Source organism: Trichechus manatus, unplaced genomic scaffold (assembly GCF_000243295.1).
Source record: "Trichechus manatus latirostris isolate Lorelei unplaced genomic scaffold, TriManLat1.0 scaffold00041, whole genome shotgun sequence".
NCBI lineage: Eukaryota > Metazoa > Chordata > Mammalia > Sirenia > Trichechidae > Trichechus > Trichechus manatus.
Window position 1 is genome coordinate 6938123 of NW_004443977.1, and position 23060 is coordinate 6961182.

The 23060-nt window shown below is 40.7% G+C and overlaps 1 protein-coding gene across 1 annotated transcript in view; it reads right to left on the reverse strand.

Annotated features, from left to right (window-relative positions):
* Window positions 1-14181: 14181 nt before the first annotated feature.
* MREG (melanoregulin) overlaps window positions 14182-23060 on the reverse strand; it is an 80047-nt gene continuing 71168 nt past the window's right edge. Inside the window, exons 3-5 of the mRNA XM_004376294.3 lie at window positions 17242-17332; window positions 15770-15933; window positions 14182-15172 (exon numbers count right to left, since the gene is read on the reverse strand). Of these exons, the coding sequence (XP_004376351.1) occupies window positions 15038-15172; window positions 15770-15933; window positions 17242-17332 (390 nt within the window). The 3' untranslated portion in view covers window positions 14182-15037. The remainder of the gene's footprint in view (window positions 15173-15769; window positions 15934-17241; window positions 17333-23060) is intronic.

Here is a 23060-nt window from a genome sequence, read left to right on the forward strand (position 1 = left end):
CTCAACCTCTCCACTGACCCAAGCTCCAAGACGGGCTAAAATGCCTTAAGAGTCCCCGGAGGAGGAGAACCTTCCCAATTATTTAACAGGCTTCTCTTTGAGTAAAGGAAATAGATCGTGTCAATTTTTGGAAACAAGCCTGATTTTGCATTAACTTCTCCCCCGATGTCCTGAACAGTGAATTCCGAAGAAACTACAACCACAGACCTTTCAGTGCGCAGCCGAGCGCTTTAACCACTGCACCAGCAGGGCTCCTTCATATAATCTACTACATTCTGTAAATGAGGAGCTATTTTTGATCTGTATATGCCAATGATTTTCATTTTTTTTTTTTAGACTGAAACCCTTCTAGGGAAAAAATAGTTATTTGAAATGACAATGTTACAAAGAATAGATACAATAGATAAAAATGGGGCCGCTACATTTAAAGCAGGGCTAGGGTTGAAGAAGTCCCTGAGTGGTGCAAATGGTTAAGCGCTAATAGCCGAAAGGCTGGCGGTTCAAACCCACCCAAAAGCTCCTGGGAAGATAGGCCTGGCGATCTGCTTCGAAAAGGTCACAACCAAGAAAACCTATGGAGCAGTTGCTTCTACTCTGCACACATGAGGTCGCCGTGAGTTGGAATCGACCAACTGGCAACTAACAGCAACAACGAAAGAGGGGAAGGACTGGATCTTCAGCCACTCAGCCTTCCAGAACTCACACCGTCTCTCCCCCCTCCTCACCTACTCCCCGTCGGCCACTTCTACCACACCACCATCTCCCCATCCCCATCCCACTGCCTGCTCCAAAGGCATTTTTGCAGAGCCCTACATCCTCCCAACACAAACCTTTTAAACTTGGATCTGTTCTTGAGGTGACAATTGGCAGAAAGCTACCTGCAGACCTGGGCAAAGGATACAAGGTATTTTAATATAGGTAAAGATGTAACTTACCTAACACAGTAGGACCCCCGTAGCGTTTTTCCAGTAATAAAGACGAGCTTCCCTTGCCTTCTATATATGCATGAAGGTGCATCACCCCTACCCTCCCACCTCTCCTGGTGGCATGATATCCTTGGATGAGGATGCCATTATAACCTTTGAGAAACTCGTTTGGTCTTTCTTCTGGGAGATTTTATGCCTTCCTGGTCCCTCCCTAGGGCTACCCACCTGTCTGCCCAAGGTTCAAGTAACCAGAGACAATGCCAGCAAAATGTTGACAGCTTACTGGAAGGTGTGGGGGTAAAGACTAGAGGTGCTGCTAAACATTGTACAATGCACGAGACAACCTCCCACAACAAAGAATTGTCCTGCCCTAAACGTTAATAGTGCCGAGGTTGAAAAATCCTAAGATAAAGTTTTGGAAGAAAGTCTTCCTCACGGTAATTGCTCAGCACCAACTAGCATTAATAAGCTTTGAGTAAGAATGATAATGCATCTGTCACATAGAGCTTACCAAGTGTTCATGTCTGTTTTGACCAAGTAAAAGAGACCAGGAGAATCTTCCTTATTTTACTCTCTGATAAACTATACAAATGACATTTCAGCCATAAGATATAGTTGTCAGTTTCTTCCCAGACTCCCTGGTAGTCATGAATAGCCAGTTCTGGCCAATGATATTCTGTAAATGGAACACTTTTTTTAAAGTGATAGATGTAGCTGGCATGCCCTTTGCTACTTTGCTCTTCTGCCTTCTCCTTCCCTGGGTGTACATGCTATGCCTGGAGGTGTAGCAGCCCTTTTGGAGCCATGAGGATGAAAAGTCACAAGTTGAGGATGAGGAGCTAGATCTCAGTACACCGTTGAGCCATGAAACATCCATTCCCAGACTCCTTGTTGCATCAGACAAATAAGCCTCTTAAGTGCAGGGGTTTGCTACTACTCACAGGTGAACCCAATCGTAACTACACCCATTAATCCCTCAGACATCCTCAGACATGCCTGAATCCTAGAGTGGACACAGCATTGGGTCTTCCTCCAGATTGCTCCCAAGATCATTTGCATTGGAATCTCCTGGAGTTGTTGTCAGCTGCCATAGAGGTGACCCGTGACTCATGGTGACTCCATGCACAACAGAACAAAACACTGCCTGGTCCTGCACCATCCCCATGCTCAGTTGCAGATCAGATCTCTCCTGGACTAGGGGGAGTTAAAAATGCATATACCCTCAGCCAGGTGATCAAGGTTAACACCAAGAGTGACAAGTCATGCTGATAGCTTGTATCCTTGATATGATGTAAGAATAATACTTTACCTCTTCCTCCCAAAAACAACCCCAATCTAATCAAGAGAAAAATATCAAACAAATCCAATTTTGGTACATTTGACCACTACTCAAAAACAAGGAAAGTCTGAGAAATTCTCACAGCCAAGGGGAGCCTAAGGAGACATGATGATTAAATGTGATTTGGTATCCTGGATGGGATTCTGGAACAGAAAAAGGACATCAGGTAAAAACAATGAAATATGAATAAGCTATGGACTTTAGTTAATAATAATGTATCAATTTTGGTTCATTAGATGTGACAAATGTACCATACTTATGTAGGATGTTAATAATTGGAGAAACTGGGCATAAGATACATGGTTATTTTCTGTATTATCTTCACAGTTTTTCTCTAAATATAAAACCATTCTAAAATAAAACATTTATTTTAAAAAATGCATATTCCCAGGCCCCATGCTCATCCTATGGGATCAGACTATCCCAGGTGGGATCCAGGCACCTGTATTTCTAACAAGATGCCCAGGTTTGAAAACTACTAGAACCAGTTGCCGTCAAGCCAGTTCCAACTTATGGCAACACCACGTGTGTCAGAGCAGAACTGTGGGAACTACTAGTTTAGGCTTAATCTGGGACCGCTGCTATACTTCAAAGGAAAGACCTTTCAGGCTACCTGCTCGGCTACCACAAAGAAAGATGTAGAACCTTCAATGGGGAGGGATGTTCAGAATATCCAAGAGTGAATGTTCAGCTTCTAGTACAAAGCAAGTAATTTCTTTATTGTGTGTATTTCATGGACACCAAATGGCTTTGGATACAAATGGTATGTTCAATAATATGACCAAAAAATTAGGTATAAACATTTGCAGTAATGATGCTAATAAAGTTAGCTCCGGTAAAATATCTGGACTGCATTTTTGTACTTCTGTTGAGGCTGTTCATTAACAAAGTGATAAATTTGGTGATATAATTTTTTTCTTATATCTTATCTCCCACTGCCACCACTATATCTCTTGGAATGAAAGAGTAACAAAACCAATATCTGTGAAGTTTTCCTAGTCCTTATCAAAGGATATTTAAAGATGCCTTTCAATCTGTTTTGCTTCTATTATGGATGTTGCCATGTGAAACAGTGAGAGACCCAAGGATAAAAGCTAACAACTAGTAGAGAAAAGAAAAGCCCCATCAAACAGATGTTTTAAACATAAAGCAGGTGTGGATGTTTGTTTATACCTGACTGCTGCGTAGACTGACGCTGTTAAAATTTCAAAGTAGGCGTTCTCTCAGCAGACAAGGGACAAAGGGAACAAATAGACAAGTCACAAAAGAAACAAAAGTGGTAAGCATATGGAATAATGTTCAATAAACAAACAAAAAAGCAAATTTGTTGCCATTGAGTCGATTCTGACTCAGACCCTATAGGACAGAGTAGAACTGCCCCATAGGGTTTCCAAGAAGCAACTGGTGGATTCGAACTGCCAGGCTTTTGGTTAGCAGCCAAGCTCTTAACCACTGCACCATCAATAAACAGACATGCAAATGATATCCACAAGGAGTTACCGTTTTTTTTTCTTTGACAATTTTTTTTAACGGGTGTATATTCCAATGATGATAACGACATTGTATACCTCTATTCTCATACATCACTGCTAAGAAGAGCATAAATCAGTACAAGCCGTTTGGAAAATATTGGATGATGCGCATAACAATGATGTAAATATTCATGCCTTTTGATTCTTTAATTCTACTAAGAACACAGGACAAAGCAATATGCCTGAAGATGTTCACTGCAGAGAAAAATTGGAGGCCATCTCTATATGTACAAAAAAAGAAAAAAGCTTGTAAAATGTTTACATCTACTTAAGTATTATGCAGCTTTATAAAAATTATGCTTTTGGAGGCTACTTAGTAACATAAAAAGTGTTTATGATCTGTGAAATGTAGTAAACTGTTAGTTCACGTATATGTCTTTGGGTTACACAATGTTTTTGAAATTTTTAATTAGTAACCAACATTTTAAAACTGAGAGAGTTTATATAAAAAATCACGTTGTTTGGCTCTTCTGGAATAATCCGAATAGCTGGCAAAACTGAGTTACTTTGCATGACAACAATCATATGGAGCTGAGTAGTAACTGTTCTCTTTAGGGCAAGGAACACAGGACCCCTTTGATCCACAGTCCCAACCCGGTGGTCCTTGGAGGCACTGGAGTTCATGATCCCCGTCCCAAATTTTAAAAATTAGGATATAAAATTGGACATATAATTTACAAATATACATATGAAAAAGAATAAAAAGAAAGCTGCCAAAATGCTATGAAAGGCTGTGTGAGAATTCTAGTATCACGGCTGTCTTTTCTTTTCTTTTTTCTATCATAAAATTTTCTGCATGACTTTTATATTTTAAAAATGGGTTAGAAATTGAACTAACCCAATGTGACCAGTCATTTGGTAAATATCAGTGATGGCCAGCAAGGAGAAGAGGGAGAAGGCTTGATGTCTCCTTCCCCATAATCTTGCTTCCAGGTGATATGTTACAATGAAAGCAAGTTTAGCCCAAACTGCTAAACGTAGACCACTTACTAGCCAGAACTTACACCATCAGTGTCTGTAATCCCAGGGAATCCCCCCTTTTGGTCCTCCCTCAGGCACTACAATATTGAAATGAATGTTTGAATGAGGCTTGAATGAAAGTGTTATTCTTAGGCAGACACAATATTCTGTTAACAGGATCAGACAACATCTTGTCAGGACAGGTGACTGAGTTCTCTGTGAAGAAGGCTGACAAAGGACAAACGGGGCTCGAGCCCTCAAGCACCACTGGGCTCAACAGATTCTTAACATCTTCTTCCTGCAAAGATGATGAGGCCAGACAGTCTTTCTAGTTAACCACGTATCTTTACTACCATCCATTTTGTAAACGGAGTCCTGGTGGTACAGTGGTTAAAAGTTTGGCTGCAAACCAAAATGTCGGCAGTTCAGATCCACCAGCCGCTCCTTGGAAACCCTATGGAGCAGTTCTGCTAAGTTGAAATGGACTCAACAGCAACGGGTTTTTCTATTTTATAAATGGAAAAGTATTTCTAATATCCCTATGCAACCTAATGAACCTTCTAGTGTAAATTTCTATAAAAACAATTAAAATGATTAAGTAACTATCTCTGGAAAGTGGATTCCTGATTAAGATGTATTTCAAATGCTAATTACATATATCTAGAATATGTGATAAAATTTACTTATACATATATATATTTCATGCTGTTAAGAATTTGGAAGGTAAATTATTGCCTAGAAACTATAGCTGTTGCTTCTTAAAAATGTAAGGCTCTATCGGTCTATACTTTAGCTATTATAAATATCATAATTTTATTTTTGCATTCATAATACTCTTCTTTCCAAATTCATTCTCATGAAATACTTATAAAATAGATGAATAGAAAAATCAAATGAACCTCACTTAGCTACTATGACTAAGTGATCTAAAGATGAGACTCAAGCTAAGACCTGGTTCCCTTACTCAATTCTCCTCAACACAGTGTTTTAAACCATACATTAAGGGATATGAAAATTGGCTTTCCAAGTGTCCATTTGCAGTGTGTCAAAAGTCAGTATAGAAGAAGACTCTGGAAACCAATAGTAACATTTGTTGAAATATTATAAACAGAAAGTTCAAGGTGACTGGCCATTTTCATTCTGTACATAGTAGTGGTTTAGAAAGTGTGAGAGTACACTGCTTTCAATGCAATGGGATCGAATTTAAACATATTTCTGGTGATGTTAGTAATAAAAAGTGGTCTGAAGAAATGAATAAATACGTTGATGCAATTGAAAGGAAACCAGCTTTGTGTCATGATCCCTCTCTGATCACTGGAAAGTAATCAGATAAACTAGTTCTGCTGCTGTCAATGCAGTCTTCTTCCAGAGATTACTGCATTTAAACAGGTAACTCCTACAAAAGCTTAAACATAATGCCTTAACCAAAGACAGGTAACTTTCATGATGGTCTTTAAAAACCATTTCACCACTTAGGTTAACTGGATTTACAGACAATAATACCTGCCTAAGATTAAAATATTTTTAAATGTTCGAATATCAAATAAATACATTAAATATGATCCACAATGAAATAACGTCTATTTCAATAAATAAATCTTCTGGTCGGCTTGTCCTAAAAATAAAGTAGAATTACTATGAATATGACAGCTACAAATGCAAACTCAGGTAATAGCTTAGTGACTCAGATACTGTCTTAATTGTATTCCATGGGGGAAAGAATCTAAGTCGGAGACTGGCATACAAGTTTACCGGCCACTCCTTGGAAATCCTATGGGGCAGTTCTACTCTGTCCTATACGGTGGCTATGAGTTGGAATCGACTCAATGGCAACAGGTTTGGTTTTGATTTTGCGGAAGACTGAGGGAAGGCAGGGTTGGGGAAAGGAAAAGTTTTACTGAGATGTAGTCGCAACAAAGCCTCAGCCAGTCCAAGGTGGAGCTCTAGAGCTGGGATAGCCCTTCATACCCCCTGTACACTCCCTGTATCAGCTAGTCAGTAGATGCCCCAGGGAGGGCAGAAGACCTTAGGCAAGACAACTCTAACAGCTGATGGCAATTCCCAGAGGGACTCAGCTGATAGTGGACACCAATACTGCCCTCCCCTGAGGGAATGAATATTTCAGTCCTGGAGGGGGCAGATCTGAGCTGTGCACCATGTCATCCGCCACTGTCTACCCCCTGTGCTGCTCAGATATGCTTGCTTTTTTTTTTTTTAATTGTACTTTGGATGAAGGTTTACAGAATAAACTGGTTTCTCATTAAACAGTATACATATTGTTTTATGACATTGGTTAACAACACCATGACATGTCAACACTCTCCCTTCTCAACTTTGGGTTCCCTATTACCAGATTTCCTGTCCCCTTCTGCCTTCTAGTCCTTGTCCCTGGGCTGGTGTGCCCCTTTAGTCTCATTTTGTTTTATGGGCCTATCTAATCTTTGGCTGAAGGGTGAACCTCGGGAGTGACCTCATTATTGAGCTAAAACGGTGTCCAGGGGCCACACTCTTGGGGTTTCTGCAGTTTGTCAGGCCAGAAAGTCTGACCTTTTTTTGTGGGTTAGAATTTTGTTCTACATTTTTCTCCAGCTCTACCGGGACCCCCTGTTGTGGTCCCTGTTGGAGCAGTCAGTGGTGGTAGCCGGCCACCATCTAGTTGTGCTGGACTCAGTCTGGTGGAGGCCGTGATAGATGTGGTCCATTAGTTCTTTGGACTAATCTTTCCCTTGTATCTTTAGTTTTCTTCATTCTCCCTTGCTCCCAAAGGGGTGAGGCCAGTGGACGGCTGCTCACAGGCTTTTAAGACCCCAGACACTACTCACCAAAATAGAATGTAGAACATTTTCTTTATAAACTATGTTATGCCAGTTGAGCAAGATGTTCCCCGAGACCATGGTCCACACAGCCCTCAGCCCAACAATCTGGTCCCTCAGGGAGTTTGGATGTATCTATGGAGCTTCCATGACCTTGCTTCGCACAAGTTGTGCTGGCTTCCCCAGTATTGTGCACTGTCTTACCCTTAACCAAAGCTATCACTCATCTACTGTCTATTTCGTGTTTTTCCGTCCCCACCCCTCCCCTCCCTTGTAACCATCAAAGATTGTTTTTTTGTGTGTAAACCTTTTCATGAGTTTTTACAGTAGTAGTCTCATATGTGTCCTTTTGTGATTGACTTAGTTCAGTCAGCATAATGCCCTCCAGATTCATCCATGTTATGAGATGTTTCGCAGATTCATCATTATTCTTTATTGCTGTGTAAGACTCCATTGGATACACTTACATTTTATGGTAAGTTCTGGGAGAGGTTTCTCCAGAATTCCTGTTTCTTTTCCTGAGGAAAACTGTATGAAGAAGGTTAATGGGATAGCCTACAGCCCCACTGCTGCCAATGGTCTCAAGGCCACAACTAATACTCACGGTTCCTCTCTTCTACTACCCATTCTAGATTCCTCTCAGCCTTGGCTAGCACCTCAGCTGGTTTAGATGCCTTACATGGTGGGTGACCCTGACCCTCATAGTCTGAGCTGCTAGTCACCATGATCTTCTTAGGCAGTGGCTGTTGCACTTGACCAATGTACTGTCAAATTGGGCAAGGGAATACCAAGAACTACTCAAATGGATCACCTGCCAAACATATTTTTCCCAGTCCCCCATTGTGTACTAGCAGCTCTGCCTCCTTCTGATGCTTAGGGTCATGTTTCCCTGCCAAGAATGTGACTCCTTTCCCTGCCTGCCCTTGGCATGAGGCCAGAAGTGACTGGGCATAGCCTCCTTCCCTGCCACCATGGCCACTCCATTCATGTGCCCATCGTGCCGGCATTGGGTGGCCAATGACAGCTGTTAGCTGACATCAGCCCATAGAGTCATTTGTCTTCTTGGTTCTGTAGTGCCTCTTCTGCAATGGATGCTGTCTGGTGGACATTCACATGTCAGATTTTCCTATGCCAAACCATGACATTCCACCCTTTGACCCCCAAAAAATCACATCCTTGCAACATGGAAAACATATTCACCTCATCATATCATAGCAAAAGTCTTAACTCCAAGTCCAAAATCCAAAAGTTACTCTTCATCTGTGAAATCTAGAATACAAGTTATCTGCTTCCAAAGGTACAATGGCAGAACAGGCACAAACTAGACATTTCCATTACAAATGGGAGAAACTAGAGGAAAAGAAGTGATAACAGGCACCAAGCAAGTCAGTAGAACACATTAGCCCTCAAGGCTTGAAAATAATCCTCTGTTCTCTGAGACAATTTCCTGTATGTGTGATTTCCTGATTTCCTGGTACTGTGTGATTTTCCTGTATGTTGTAAACCTGCCTCTATGATGTTAATGAGGGAGGATGGGTGGCAGTTGTGTTAGTAAGGCAGGACCTGATCTACCAGACTCTAGGTATTGGCCACAGTCTCTGGATTTTGAGTGGAGGCCCCCCGGCCCTGGGGTTCAGCTCTGCCTTCCAGGCCCACTGGGACAGCAACTCTGCTCCCTTGGCTTTAGGCGCACCATCCTAGTCCATCGGAGTAACAACTCCACCCTTAGAAACACCAGAGGCCATGGCTCCACCCTTTGAAACCCCTGAGGTCACGGCCACACCTTTTGAGGCTGAAACAGCTTGGCTTCTTGTATCCCTTGTCTCGTCAGCTTCTGCTTCCTATGGCCTCTTGGCCCTCGGGCCTCACGCCCACATCTGCCCTGCTGGGGTAAGTGTTCCAAAGCTCAGTAGCTCCACCGGTAAGTGCCTGGAGGCACCCCACTCAGCCAGGAAGCCTCCTGTTCACAAGCACCCAGCTCCCTCGCTCCGTGGGTCAGCAAGCCTGGCTCCACCGATAAGTGCCCAGAGGCACCCCACTCCGCCAGGAAGCCTCCTGCTCACAGGCATTCAGCTCTCTCGCTCCATGGGTAAGCTCCAGCACCATCTTTCACCAGTCTCCTGGTTCTGCTGCTGTTGGTTCTCTGCTGCTGCTGCTTCTCTGATGCTGTAGGTTCTCTGCTGCTGCTGGTCCTTTGCCGCTGCTGCTCCTCTATCCATTCATAGTTTCAAAACCGCTTCCACATTTTAGGTATCTGTTAGAGCAGCACCCAACTCCCGGTACCAAATTCTGTCTTAGTCATCTAGCACTGCTACAACAGAAATACCACAAGTGGATGGTTTTAATGAATAGAAGTTTATTTCCTCATAGTCAAAGTAGGCTAAAAGTCCAAATTCAGGGCATCAGCTCCAGGGGAAGGCTTTCTCTCTCTCAGCCTTATCAGTGTTCCCACCGACTAGGAGCTTCTCGGCACAGGGACCCCAGTCCAAAGGACGCGCTCTGCTCCCGGCACTGCTTTCTTGATGGTATGAGGTCCCCCGTCTCACTGCTCACTTCTGTCTTTTATATCTCAAGAGATTGCCTCAGGACACAATCCAGTCTTGTAGATCAGGTCCTGCCTTACTAACACAACTGCCACCCATCCTCCCTCATTAACATCATAGAGGCAGGTTTACAACATACAGGAAAATCACACAGTACCAGGAATCACGGCCTAGCAAAATTGATACACACATTTTTGGGGGGACATAATTCAAACCATGACCCCCCACCTCCCCAGAGATCATTCCACACGTCTCTTCCCCAAACCACCTTGTACTTTGTCTTCTAATGTTCATCCTTTAGAACCAAACAGTCCAGCTGTTCTCCACTGCCCATGAGCCTGTAAGTGGATGAGCAGATGCACCGCCTGAAGCTCTTTTCACTGGGAAGATTTCCTCTCACTGCTATCTATCAGGGCCATCCTGGTGTGGGCTTTGGGACAGCTGCATCTATTTTTGGCTTGTAGCCTCAGACCAAGATGACACATTCATGAACCAAGCCCAGCCTTTTTCCTCTTCAGCTGTCATAAGGGATCCCCTAGCCCACCCCCACAGGCAGCCAAAGATAAGAGCTGAGAGAGATCAGTATAAAAGTAGTGGCTAGCTCGGGGGTCTGTGCCTCCTACTTGGGCATCTTGTGCATCTTGCGTCCTCTGGCCCTGCTGTTGCTTGATCCCAGATAACAACTTCCATCTTAAAATGGATTGCTGCCAAATTCCAAATGATTTATGTAAATAGTCCACCCCCACAGAGGTGGAGCACAGTTGCCCACCCCTTAAGAGTGGGTTAGGTATAGGGGCTTCCTTCCGAATAGCAAGGTATGGAAAGGAGTTGGGGAGAATAACTTTACAGTGGAGAAACCTGACAAACACTACTTTGGTCAGGTGATCAAGGTTAACATTATCAATAATAAATCATATTTGATAGCATGTACCCTTGATATGATGAGAGTGACACTGTACCTGTGGTCTTCCTCCCCAAAATCCATAACCCCAATCTAGTCATGAGAAAAACATCAGTTAAACCCCAATTGAGGAACATTCCACAAAATATCTGGCCAGTATTCCTCAAAACTGCCAAAGTTATCAAAATTAAGGAAAGTCTAAGAAACTGTCATAGCCAAGAAGAACCTCAGAAATCAAGATAACTAAATGTAATGTGGTATCCTGGATGGGATCCTGGAGCAGAAAAAGAACATTAGGTAAAAACTAAGGAAATATGAATGAAGTATGGACTTTAGTTAATAATAATGTTGGTTCAATATTGGTTCATAATTAATTGCCTGTAAGTCAATTCCAACTCACGGTGACCCCGTGTGTGTCAGAGTGGAACTGTGCTCCATAACGTTTTCGACGGCTGATTTTTTGGAAGTAGATCACCAGACCTTTCTTCTGAGGCACCTATGGGTGGACTTGAACCTCCAACCTTTCAATTAGCAGACAAGTGCATTAACCATTTACACTACCCAGAGACTCTATTGATTCATTAGATGTGACAAATGCATGATACTAATGTAAGATGTTAAGAATAGGGGAAACTGGGTGTGGGGTATATGGGAACTCTCTGTACTATCTTTGCAATTTTTTTTTATATAATAAACTATTCAAAAATTTTTAAATGTATCAAAATTAAAAAAAAAGAAAGAAAGAATTTCTGCAGGCCTGTCAGATCTTTTGACTTTATTGGTCTGGAAAACCCTGCTCATGATGACACTTCTGGCCATGGTCATTTAATCTTCCATCTCTTCTAGAGTCCAGTAGCAAGCCAAAAGCTATTTGTTCAATGATATATAATTCCCCTGCCGGAAACTGCTTGGCTTTGCTGCAGAACCCTAGGTGTCTAGGTTATCATTCTCCTATTGGGTTAGCCATAAATTCAATGTGGCATCTTTTTTCACCACCAAGACTTTCAATACCATAGGATCTGCAGGGTCCTATGACCCAAATGGCAGGCCACTTGGCCATACCTTGGACCTGTTTTGGAACCCTTTTCTACTCTGGGCCTCACTCAGAGCTGGAGTGTTTCATGTCATAGTTCTGTGGGATGGAGCATATTTCCAGGTAAGGAACATGCTGCCTCTAAAACACGAACAAGCTTACCAGACATTCTGCTGCCTTCTTAGGGGTGGGAGGGGCAAGATGCAATGATCTGACCTTTACTTTGAGGGGACACTCCAGCATCCCCATTGCTGTCAGTGAGCCCACTTCTGTATCAGCATCTGAGCTACAGAGCAACTGTTGAGCTTCTCAGTGATGCTAGTGCACCCTCACCAATGCATTCCTTATCACTTTGGTAAATGTGTCCTCTGTGCCTTCCTGGGTGTCCCCTTTAAAAAAGCATAAATACTTTATTGTTCTGTGCCATGTTGCTGTTTGGTGCTGTCAGGTCGGTTCCAACTCATAGCAACCCATGAACAACAGAGCAAAACACTGCCCAGTCCTGCGTCATCCTCATAATCATTGCTGTGTTTGAGCCCATTCTTGCAGCCACTGTGTCAATCCATCTCGTTGAAGGTCTTCCTCTTTTCTGCTGACCCTCTACTTTACCAAGCATGATATCCTTCTCCAGGGACTGGTCCCTCCTGATAACATGTCCAAAGTAAGTGAGATGAAGTCTCAATATTCTTACTTCTAAGGAGCATTCTGGCTGTACTTCTTCCCAGACAGATTTGTTTGTTCTTCTTGCAGTCCATGGTCTATTCAATATTTTGTACAATAATATCCATGAAGTATAAAAGCAGGTGTTTGATTGCTAATTACAGATTTGTTTTCTGGTGTACATTAAATTTAACAGAAAACTTTCACGCATGTATCAGCTGAAATCATCCTGCATACACCAATGAACCTTGGAGAAGTCAACAACAGTAGTCAATAGGGAGACATTTATCAAGTAGGAAAACCCTCAAACCTCTCACACATCTGTGGATATGACTTCTGAAGGAGTCACTTCAGTCATCCTCAAGTCTTCCTCATACACGGGAGTGTCCACAGGGAGGACTGGACTTTACCACAGATCTGCCCTTGACTGGTTTTAGAATGAGGCAAGGTCCTTAAATCCATCTGCATCTCAGCTTCTCTGCCCTTTAATTTAAAGGGATTAAGGAAAGGATATCTGTTTTTTCTTATTTCTCAGAAATATAACACATACACATCCAACTGAAAAGTAAATACAGAAAGCTTTTAATTTCTTAGCAGAAAAATTTCCTGGGTAATTCTCTGTTTTTATAATTGTAAAGGCAATCTTATCCTTGTTCATTCATTACCAAAAATAAAGACTATGATAACACTTTATTCTCTATAGCTGCAAACAATCTCATCTATTTTGACATTGAAAAAGGCAGAAAGGCAAAACGCAAATCCTTAGCACAAAGATTAAAACAATAAAATTTTCGAAGATTTTTTGTTTTATTGTATGTTTTTTGTTGGTTTCACTGTTTGTGTATTTATCTTGTAAAAGTCTACAGAAGTGAGGAAAACATCTGCAGACTAATTTGAAACAACATGAGAGAGGGATTAAGCACTAAATACAAAAAATAAAACTTTAACCTACTTATTAAACTAGGAAGAATTTTCTTGAAACATGTCAGTTCAATTGGTCTACAGAGCCTAAATAAATGGATAACGTGTATTTCCCCTAACAAATATATGAAACATTTTTTTTTTTTTTTTTTAAATACTACCAAAAGGGCTAGTCAGGATTCGGAAATTTTCAAGTCACAATCTCCTGAACAGACTAAATACAAGTTACTTTTTAAACCTGAAGTCTGCAATGCAAAATCTGTAAAAGTAATAATATAGCTATTGTTCACAGTGATCTAATGATAAATCCTACAAGTCCTTAAAGTCTTTTCAATAAAAGGAACCATGATATCATGACAACCGTCTTGCTTAAGATGCAAGTAACTTTTGAAACTGGACTTCTCAGGCTGTGTATAGAAACAAGCTGCATTTGCAAGATTGCTCCATTTTGGACAGCCTCTTCATAACCGAACTGAGTCCAGCAGTCACCTTCTTCAATGCAGCACTGCCTACATAGCTGCAAGCCTGTAGGAAAGACCCCTGAGCTGGTGCAACTTTCAGCCAATAAGCTAGAAACAGTAATAATTAACGGAAGAAAAGGAAGTGGTGGCCAGGTGTTTCAACTTACAGATGATATCCCAGATAAAATGTTAAGGGCTTTTGGACTAGTAATGGACAATATGCAAAAATGAGGTAACCTGGTTTATCAATAATGTGAGAATTTAAGATGCATGTGCCACAAGTGAAGAGAGAACTTTTACACGTGGCTGCAGAAAGTTCTGTTTGGAGTCATTCCACTTGGAGCTCACTTCTGAGCAGCACTCCTAGACATCTCTATTATCTGGTATACCTATACTTCTGAATAATCATAACTGATACTCAACATGATACCCATGACATCCTCCAAGGTTCTGTAGTTCTTCCAAATCAAAGAAAGGTACATTATGCTTAGCATTATTTTGGTGTTGACCTATACTGCATGATAATTATTTAGAAATTGGTAATCCACGTTTGGGCTCTATGAGGGCTCTATTAATTATATTGTTTCATTAACTAGAACATTCCATTATCCCAATAGGATTAATGATAGGAGGTTATTGTACAACCAAAACCCAAACTGGGGCAGTAGGTTCTTCTTGGAATCTAAGCATCCATGATGAAATACCCATTGATCTCTTTGTAAGTGCAAGATCATCAAGGTATTTCAATGCAAGCTGAACATTTCATAGAGTAAGGTCCTTATGAAGTCCAGATATCCAGATCCTTAGATTTTTGCAGGATTCACAGTCCTTCATTTTTTACTTAGCAAGTCTTCTACTTGCTCACACTCTTCCACATGCAATTGTCCAACTGTGGTTGGCTACTGAGTCCCAGTGGAAGAATTCCAATTCTGCCTCTGAGTCTTTCCTTCACGGACTTGGAAATGGAAAGTAGTGCGGTTCTTTCTGGCCATCTGCCATGCACGGGACTCCATGCTTCTTGGGATAAGTTCGACTGGCAATTTTAAAGAATTCTTCTGCAGCATCCAGAGCAATGAGACGGTCCTACCCCCCAACCCCCCAAAAAAAGAAAGAAAATTACATATATACATCTCCAAGATGGCAACTAAGCTAAGATTTGCCATGTGATGAGAAAACCAATCTAACAACAACAAAACCCACCTGAGAAATAACAATGAGCTAATAAAACGTTTATTAAATTTTTCTCTGCAAACTTAGAGACACACTTTAATCCTTTATTTACATTATCTAAAAAAATCTCACCACTTTCAGAATTGCTTCTAAATCTTTTTCAATCTAGGTTATATAAACAATATTTCTCATATCTCTTTGACTTATGGTTCAAAAAGCTGCCTACACAGCAGAATCAGCTGAAAAATATAGATTCTTCAGAACAATGCAAGCCTCAATAGGGCTGGATATGATCCAGAAACATGAATTTTTAAAGTCCTCTAGGTGATTCTGATGCCACTGGACACCAATGCATTGGATGCCAACATTGTCTGCCACCTCATACTGGGGTGTTGGGGGTGCTGGAGTGATGTGTATATGAAATAAAATCCACTGTTATTCCACATGCTAAGTAGAAAAGGCAAAAATGTCAAACAAAATTAGAACAGATGAAAAAAGGTATTCACTTACCACAACAAAGAGGTATCTCTCTGAGAGCTCCCAACTTGTTGGAAAAATATTGGTCTCTTCAGCCAGTTTTAACAACATTTCTCGGGCTTTCCTTGTGTTTTTAGAGTCACTGAGGGTGCTGAGTTTAGTAACTGACAACAAAGAGTCTGCTTCCTTTTGAAAACCTAAAGTAAAAAAAAAAAAAAAAAAACCCTTGTGTAAAGTAAGGCAGTCACGAGGAAACAATGGCCCTGCAACATGTACCAAGGAGATCAGGAGGGGCCCAAATGTGAATTCTGTGCCACATGAGAAATCTGAAGCCAAAGGTACCACTCCCTGAGCTGCTTCCCAGCTCAGTGCAATCTTAGCAGGGCCTTTCATCGAAATTTTTTCAGTCTTTCTTCTTAATGAATTTTATTTTTTAACATAGTTTAGCCTCAGATACTCACCCACTGACTGCTTACTACACCCTTTTTTTTTGTTTGAAGCCCTCCTTCCACTCCCACTCTTTACCTCCTTTCCTGCCCCTAGGATCCCTACCTGACTGTCAATCTCCAAAGTGGATGCCTCCAGGCCCTACTACTCCAAGCCCAGATTCCCTTCCCTGGGGCAATATGGTTGGCTGGTTAAAATTATTCACCCAATGGTATAAAAGACTCATAAGCTTAAACCTGCCTGTAGTAACATACATTGTAAAAAAGAGACTATTAACTCACATGACTACTGAATGGGCAAAGAGGGTAAAGGTCCCATCCCATCCCACTCCATACCAACTAAAGCAATTAGGGGCTAGCAACTTGGCACCCACTTTTGAAAAGTTATACTAAGGTGCCATGCTCTTTTACAAAGCAGAAGGATTAAGGACTTCAAAATTGATAAAATTCATCTTTTAAATATTAAAACAAGCTTATGTTATGAAGTGGGGCATGTTTATTGCAACACAACCCTGACAGAATTACAAAAAACCGATACCCAATACCTACCTAATGTCACAGTAATTCTTGCAACTTTGAAGCTTTTCTTCTTTTGGTACTTCTGAAATAATTACACTGAGTTTTCCTGCCTCTCTTACAAACAAAATTCTTCCCAACCTGCCTCATCTTATTAAGGTATTACTAATTGGCCGATCCCCTCCATCTAATTGAATCCACGTACCATGCCAAACAATTCCATGGTAGTGCCAAATGACTCCACTGCCCTGTGCTACCCTATACAAGGGACAGATGGAGTAACACATAGCAGTGCGTCCTCAAGACAAGGTCTGGCGATAACAGAGATAACAGATGTTTATGCTCGAGGAGAGAAGGAAAGCATGATCGGGAAAATACTGAGTACACAGTAACCTCAAAATCTGTCAGTTACTGACATGCCTTTGATAAAAATCATGGTGGACAAAGTGAAGAGTAATGATCACAAGTAATCATGGTGGAGAAAGTAAGACTAATGATCACAACTAAGTATTGTTACCATTTCACAATCACTTTCAGACTCACCTAAATCTTCTAAAATGCATTTCCATCTGTTTCTCACTTCCCTTCGAATCTGCCGCAGGGCATAGATATCATGGTTGAGTTTTTGCCATTCCTGCAGGAAAATAAAAATAAGGTTTTATTTGTACTCTTTGGTCTAAACCTCTAACTCATTCCTGAACTTCAAGTTTTCTAAACATGCAGTTCCCTTCATTAATCTTCAAAGCATGCCTAGAAGAAGAAAAGGAGAGGGATGAGATGGAGTCAGGGCTTCGTTCAGGTTCAAATCCCTGCTGAGAATTTGCTTTTCTGTTTTCTACTTTATAGTTTATTCTTTTTTTTATTGTGCTTTAGATGAAGGTTTATAGAACAAGTTACTTTCTCATTAAACAATTAATACACATATTGTTTTGTGACACTGGTTGCCAATCCCACAACGGGTCAACACTCTGCCCTTCTCATTCGTGGGTTCTCCATTCGTCCAGCTTTCCTGTCCCTTTTTGCCTTCTCGTCTTTGCCCCTGGGCTGGTGTGCCCATTTAGTCACATATATGTAGGTGAGCTATGTTTATTATTGTTTGTTTTATGGGCCTGTCTAATCTTTGGCTGAAGGGTGAACCTGAGGAGTGATTTCAGTACAGAGAGAATTTGCATTTCTAACAAGTTCCCAGGCGATGCTAATGCTGCTGGTTAAGGACCAATTCTGAGAACCACTAATCGAACAGTGATTCTCAAATTTCATTATACATAAGAATCACCTGGGGATCCTGTTGCAATGTGGATTCTGATTCAGCATATCTGGAGTGGAAATGCAAATTCTCAACAGAAGTTCAAAGTGAAATGAATTCATCTGAAGCCCTGGATGGAGTCAATAGGAATACTAGCAGCTACTGTTTCTGGAGAATCTGCTATGTACCAGGTGATACGATACTTTACGTCAATTATCTTATTAAACTCTTTACACTGCCTATTCTCTCTACTTCAGTGTTTTCACCTGGGGCTAACAATGGTAAATATTTCTTATAAGATTTCTGTAAAGATTGAAGGCATGGAAAAGCACAATACCTGCACACAGTGGGCACTCAATAAAAGCCATGGATTATTATGGTCATTTTATAGATGAAGAAATTGAGGCCCAAAGAGGTTAACTGAGTAATAGACTAATATGTGTCGGAATCGGTATTTAAACCCAGGTCTGACTCCAAAGTTCATGAGCAAACTAACACAAAGAATTTAAGACACCTTTTGTTAACAGAATAAAACAGGCTTGGGAATCCCAAAGTTTCTTGAGTCCCAGCCAATGTTTCCTTCACCATATCTCAGCATCTCTCTTTTTCATTTGTATCTCCTTTATAGGATGGATCTTTCAAGCATTCAGCAGAATTATTAGAAGGTTATCATTATTCTTAAAACTTCTTTAGCAATCTTGTTGGTTCCCATACAGACACCTGAATCTTCGAGGAGCATCAGAATCTTCATCGAGCTAAGCATTCCTTTAAAATGTCATGGAAATTTGTTTTTAAGGAGACTTATCAAGATAGAACAGTCATTTTATAGGGCATACCTCTTCCTCTTTCTTAGCCAAGACATTAACCATGCAACTGTCTTAAGGCACAGTTGAAAACAACATTCTAAATGCACAATTTAAGACTCAAGTTATTTTGACTCCTCTAACTGAAAATGTTTCAGTGATGCCATTACTTCCCCATTAAGCTTCTTTCAAGGTGTGCCTTGCTCACTGCTAATCAACTTTCATGACTGGTTAAGAGAAATCAATTTAGCTTCCATTCAAAAATGTTTACAGATATCACTTTGAAAAAGAAAAGTGTGTTTCGTTATGACTGCATTTTAGATCTTGTATCTGAAGATATGCGATAAAAAGGGCATGGGATTTGGCTATTTTCTAGAAGTCAGGGAGTGATGAATTTGAAAACTCTTTCCTGGTCCTCATTTTTTGAACAAAGCTGTGCTCGCGTGCGTGCATGCGTGCACGTGTGCGCGTATGTGTGCGTTCACACAAGTGTGTGGTGACTGGGGTGGGGGATAAACCCTGTGACCCTGGAAGAGAACAAAGTTCACTAAGTCATCTCTAAATATGCAACTCTGACCTCTTCTGTAGCATCATGTGAAAACACACCTATCTAATTTCTCCCACAGACTATGTGGGGGGAGGCGGACTTCAAGTATTAATTGTATTACTTAACTGACCATCCAGTATACCACCTTGGAAAAGACGCTCTACTCGTAGACGCTAGAGCCGGACTGTCCGGGTTTGAATCCCAGCTACATTATTTATTAGCAGTGTGACTTTGGTTAAGTTCTTAACTTCACTGTGTCTCAGTTGCCTCAACTGCAATACAAGGATAATTGTATTACCTACTTCATAGGCGCTGCTATCCAAAAGGTTGGTGGTTCAAACCCATCAGCCGCTCCGCAGGAGAAAGATGTGGCAGTCTGCTCCAGTAAAGACTACAGCCAAGGAAACCCTATGGGTCAGTTCTCCTCTATCCTATAGGGTTGCTATAAGTCTGAATCAACTTGATGTCACACAGCAACAACAATTTCATAGGCTTATTGTAAGGATTAAATAAACCAATACAAGCCCTTAGAAGGGAGCTTGGGGTGGCATACATCCGCCCCCAGATCAGAGGAGACAAAACTAAGAAACAATTCTCCAAGATTCAGAACTATTTCTACCATAAGGATTAAACACATACTACATCTTACAGTATCCTATTTGTGAAGACCCCTTGAAGAAAATTTTCTCTGCTCTTAGGATCAAGTATGGTTTTACTTTTCCTGAAAATTGTGTTTCCAGGTATTGTGAATTTTATAACTGATCAATTTCCTCTCTGATCTGAAAATTTAGAGCCTTTTCATGGAAGATATATAGGATTTAGTAAGCATCTTTGAACTACTACTATTTGGGGCTACTTTTTATGTCTTTATTTGTATTTTCTTCTCTTTCTCATCTTCTAGTTTGTATTACCTCACTGTATTTTCATGTAAAAAAATATAGCAACCTTATATTTTCATGTAAGTTTCCTTAAATCCTTTTGGTAAAAAGAAGGTTATAAATACAATATTAGACATAGTAGCACTGTGCTCATCCTCAATGAAACTGACTCTGCTTGTTGTATTAAATGGAAAGTGGTCAGACTCTTAGTCATTCTTGATTAGAGACACACACTATCAATCCGAGTTGCTTTAGATATTCAGACAACCTTAAATTATGTAACACACCACTAGGTGGCTTCATTAGCTCGCAATTACAGGTCTCTACTCACTTTTCTTTTCACTCTGTACTCTGATGCCTCAGCCCTTGTTTTCTCAACTAAGTGTAGCCTATTCTCTACTTTTCAGAGACTCACTGACCATGGGGTCATCCTGGCTTCAGAATTTTCCAACACCAACACTGAACGTTATATAAATTCATTCAGTTTCAGCATTTGTTACTCTGATAAAATATTTGTTGAAGAACCAACATATAACTAATCATCAATAGGAGATTTAAAAATCTGCTAAAGATAGGTCCATATCTGATGCATCTTTGGATTCCACCCCTCCTCTGCAGTGGCTTATGGACTGACTTGCACATGATAGGTGCTTTTCAAGATCAGTGGAATGGAGTATGTACTTTATATATCCATACCATGGATATATAAAGCTTAGAAGCTTGGGTAGAGTTTTAACCAAGAATTGGCCTTTGAAAAAATAGTAAAAAAGGACATTTTGAAATCCTTTTAAACATATGACCCCAAAGAATGTAATATAAATACAGCAAATGAGAAATGGTGATGCTATAAAATCTGTTCCAATGATCTTTCTCCGTGACTAAAGAAACTAACTCACCCACTCCTTGGCACTAGAGAAGAACAAGTTTTCTGACGTCCTTCTGCAATCTTTAAATTGTAATGATTTATTCTTTAGCCTTGGGACAAATCATTTTAAACAATATTTAAAAAGATGTCAAATATTCTTCCAAAGTGACTTGAATCTCAACTCCAGTGGACATCAAAAGTTGAAGTCTTGTTTTCTAAAATAATCTTTTGTTTGTTTTCCCATAATTTCTGAAATCATACACTGCAGTCAGCGTGATGCTGTGGCCATAACTTTAAACAATGCGTAAATTAGCAAAGGTGTACTGAAATCATACAGAGCAAATTTCATTATGACACCTCGGAACCAAGTCAAATTGAGAAACATGATTGAAATTGAATAACTAAAGATGTTTGTAGCTGATTTTTTAAAGTTTTCATTTCTCCAGTTATTGGCCAAATTAGATTAGGGCTGCTAGATAAGTAGGTTGAGGCAACAACATGAAAGGCAGAACAAAACTCAATCTCCTGTAACCATCAACAGCTAGTTCTACTCCAGCTTTTGATCCCCATGAGCTGGCCTTCACCTTGACTCCTTAAGCTCCTGAAGACTTGATTTTTATCAAGCGCAAAATTAAAACAACATTCAATTCTTATCTGTACTGTATTATAAACGTTGCTGTTGTTGTTAGGTGCTGTTGAGTTGGTTCCGACTCATAGTGACCCTATGCAAAACAGCAAAACACTGCCTGGTCCTGTGCCATCCTCACAATTGTTACTATGTTTGAGCCCATCAAACATCAAACATTGTTGCAGCCACTGTGTCAGTCCATCTCCTTGACGGTCTTCCTCTTTTTTGCTGACCCCCTACTTTACCAACCATGATGTCCTTCTCCAGGGACTGGTCCCTCCTGATATTATAGATAATACATTTATACTGTAGAGAAGTGAGATAGTAAAAAGCACTTTTTATTTCTTGTTTGAAGATGATTTATAGATTTCAAGAAATATATTCTAAAAATTGGTTACATATAATTTAACTCATCTTAAACTCTTAAGAACTTCAAAAGATATCAATTAATTTTTAATCATAAAAATAATATAATCACCGGAAATAAGAATTCAAAGACAAGGATATAAAATGAAAAAAAAATTTTGCCTTCCCACTCTTTTCTCCCAATCTCACTCCTCAGAGACAGGTACTTCTGAACATTTCTTTCCCCCCAGCCCTCCGTGGCTAACTCCATAACTCCAAGTAACAGGCTTACACTTTCAGCTACTCATGTATTAACTTTAAGTGTCCTTTGTACTCCCTGCCATGAACAAAGAGGGATTTTAGCTCTCACTCTGCTCTCTCCCTCTCACTGCAGGGGAGGTTGGAAAAGTGAGGAAACAGATTGTCAGTAGTCATTTGGACCAATCATGATCCATCTGCAAGGGCTGGTACCTTGCTGCCCCAAACAAAAGCTGGGTTCTTATAGCAAGGAAGGAAGGAAGGAGGTGGGCAACGGGGGAGTAACAAACATGGTTGCCAAAAGCAGATATTTGATGTTTGCTTCCCCAACATCTATGACCCCCTTCTTCCATCACACCCAGATTTTCCTTTGGAGAACATTCCTCTCACATTCTCAGTTCTAAGAGTAGACCCTGATTGGCTTAAACCAATAAACTCAACTTTGGCTGTATATTAGAATCATCTAGGGAACCTTCTGAAATACTAATGCATGGGATCCACCCCCAAGATCCAGAATGGGAATCCCCTGAAGGAGAAATAGGTTTGAGATCCAATGACTAACTCAATTCACATATCCCACTGGTTCAGGAATGGGCACATAACCCAAATCAGGCCAAGGGGATCAATGAAATCCAATGGGGTTTCTACGAACAACCAGGAATGCTGTTCTCTCTTTCCCGGATGACATGCTGCGAAGGTGGAAAAGTCTGGAATCGCCTCATCATTTTTACTACCCTGAGAAGAGCCAGCCCAAGGTGTGGGGATATATGCCATTTAAACATGGCTGCACTA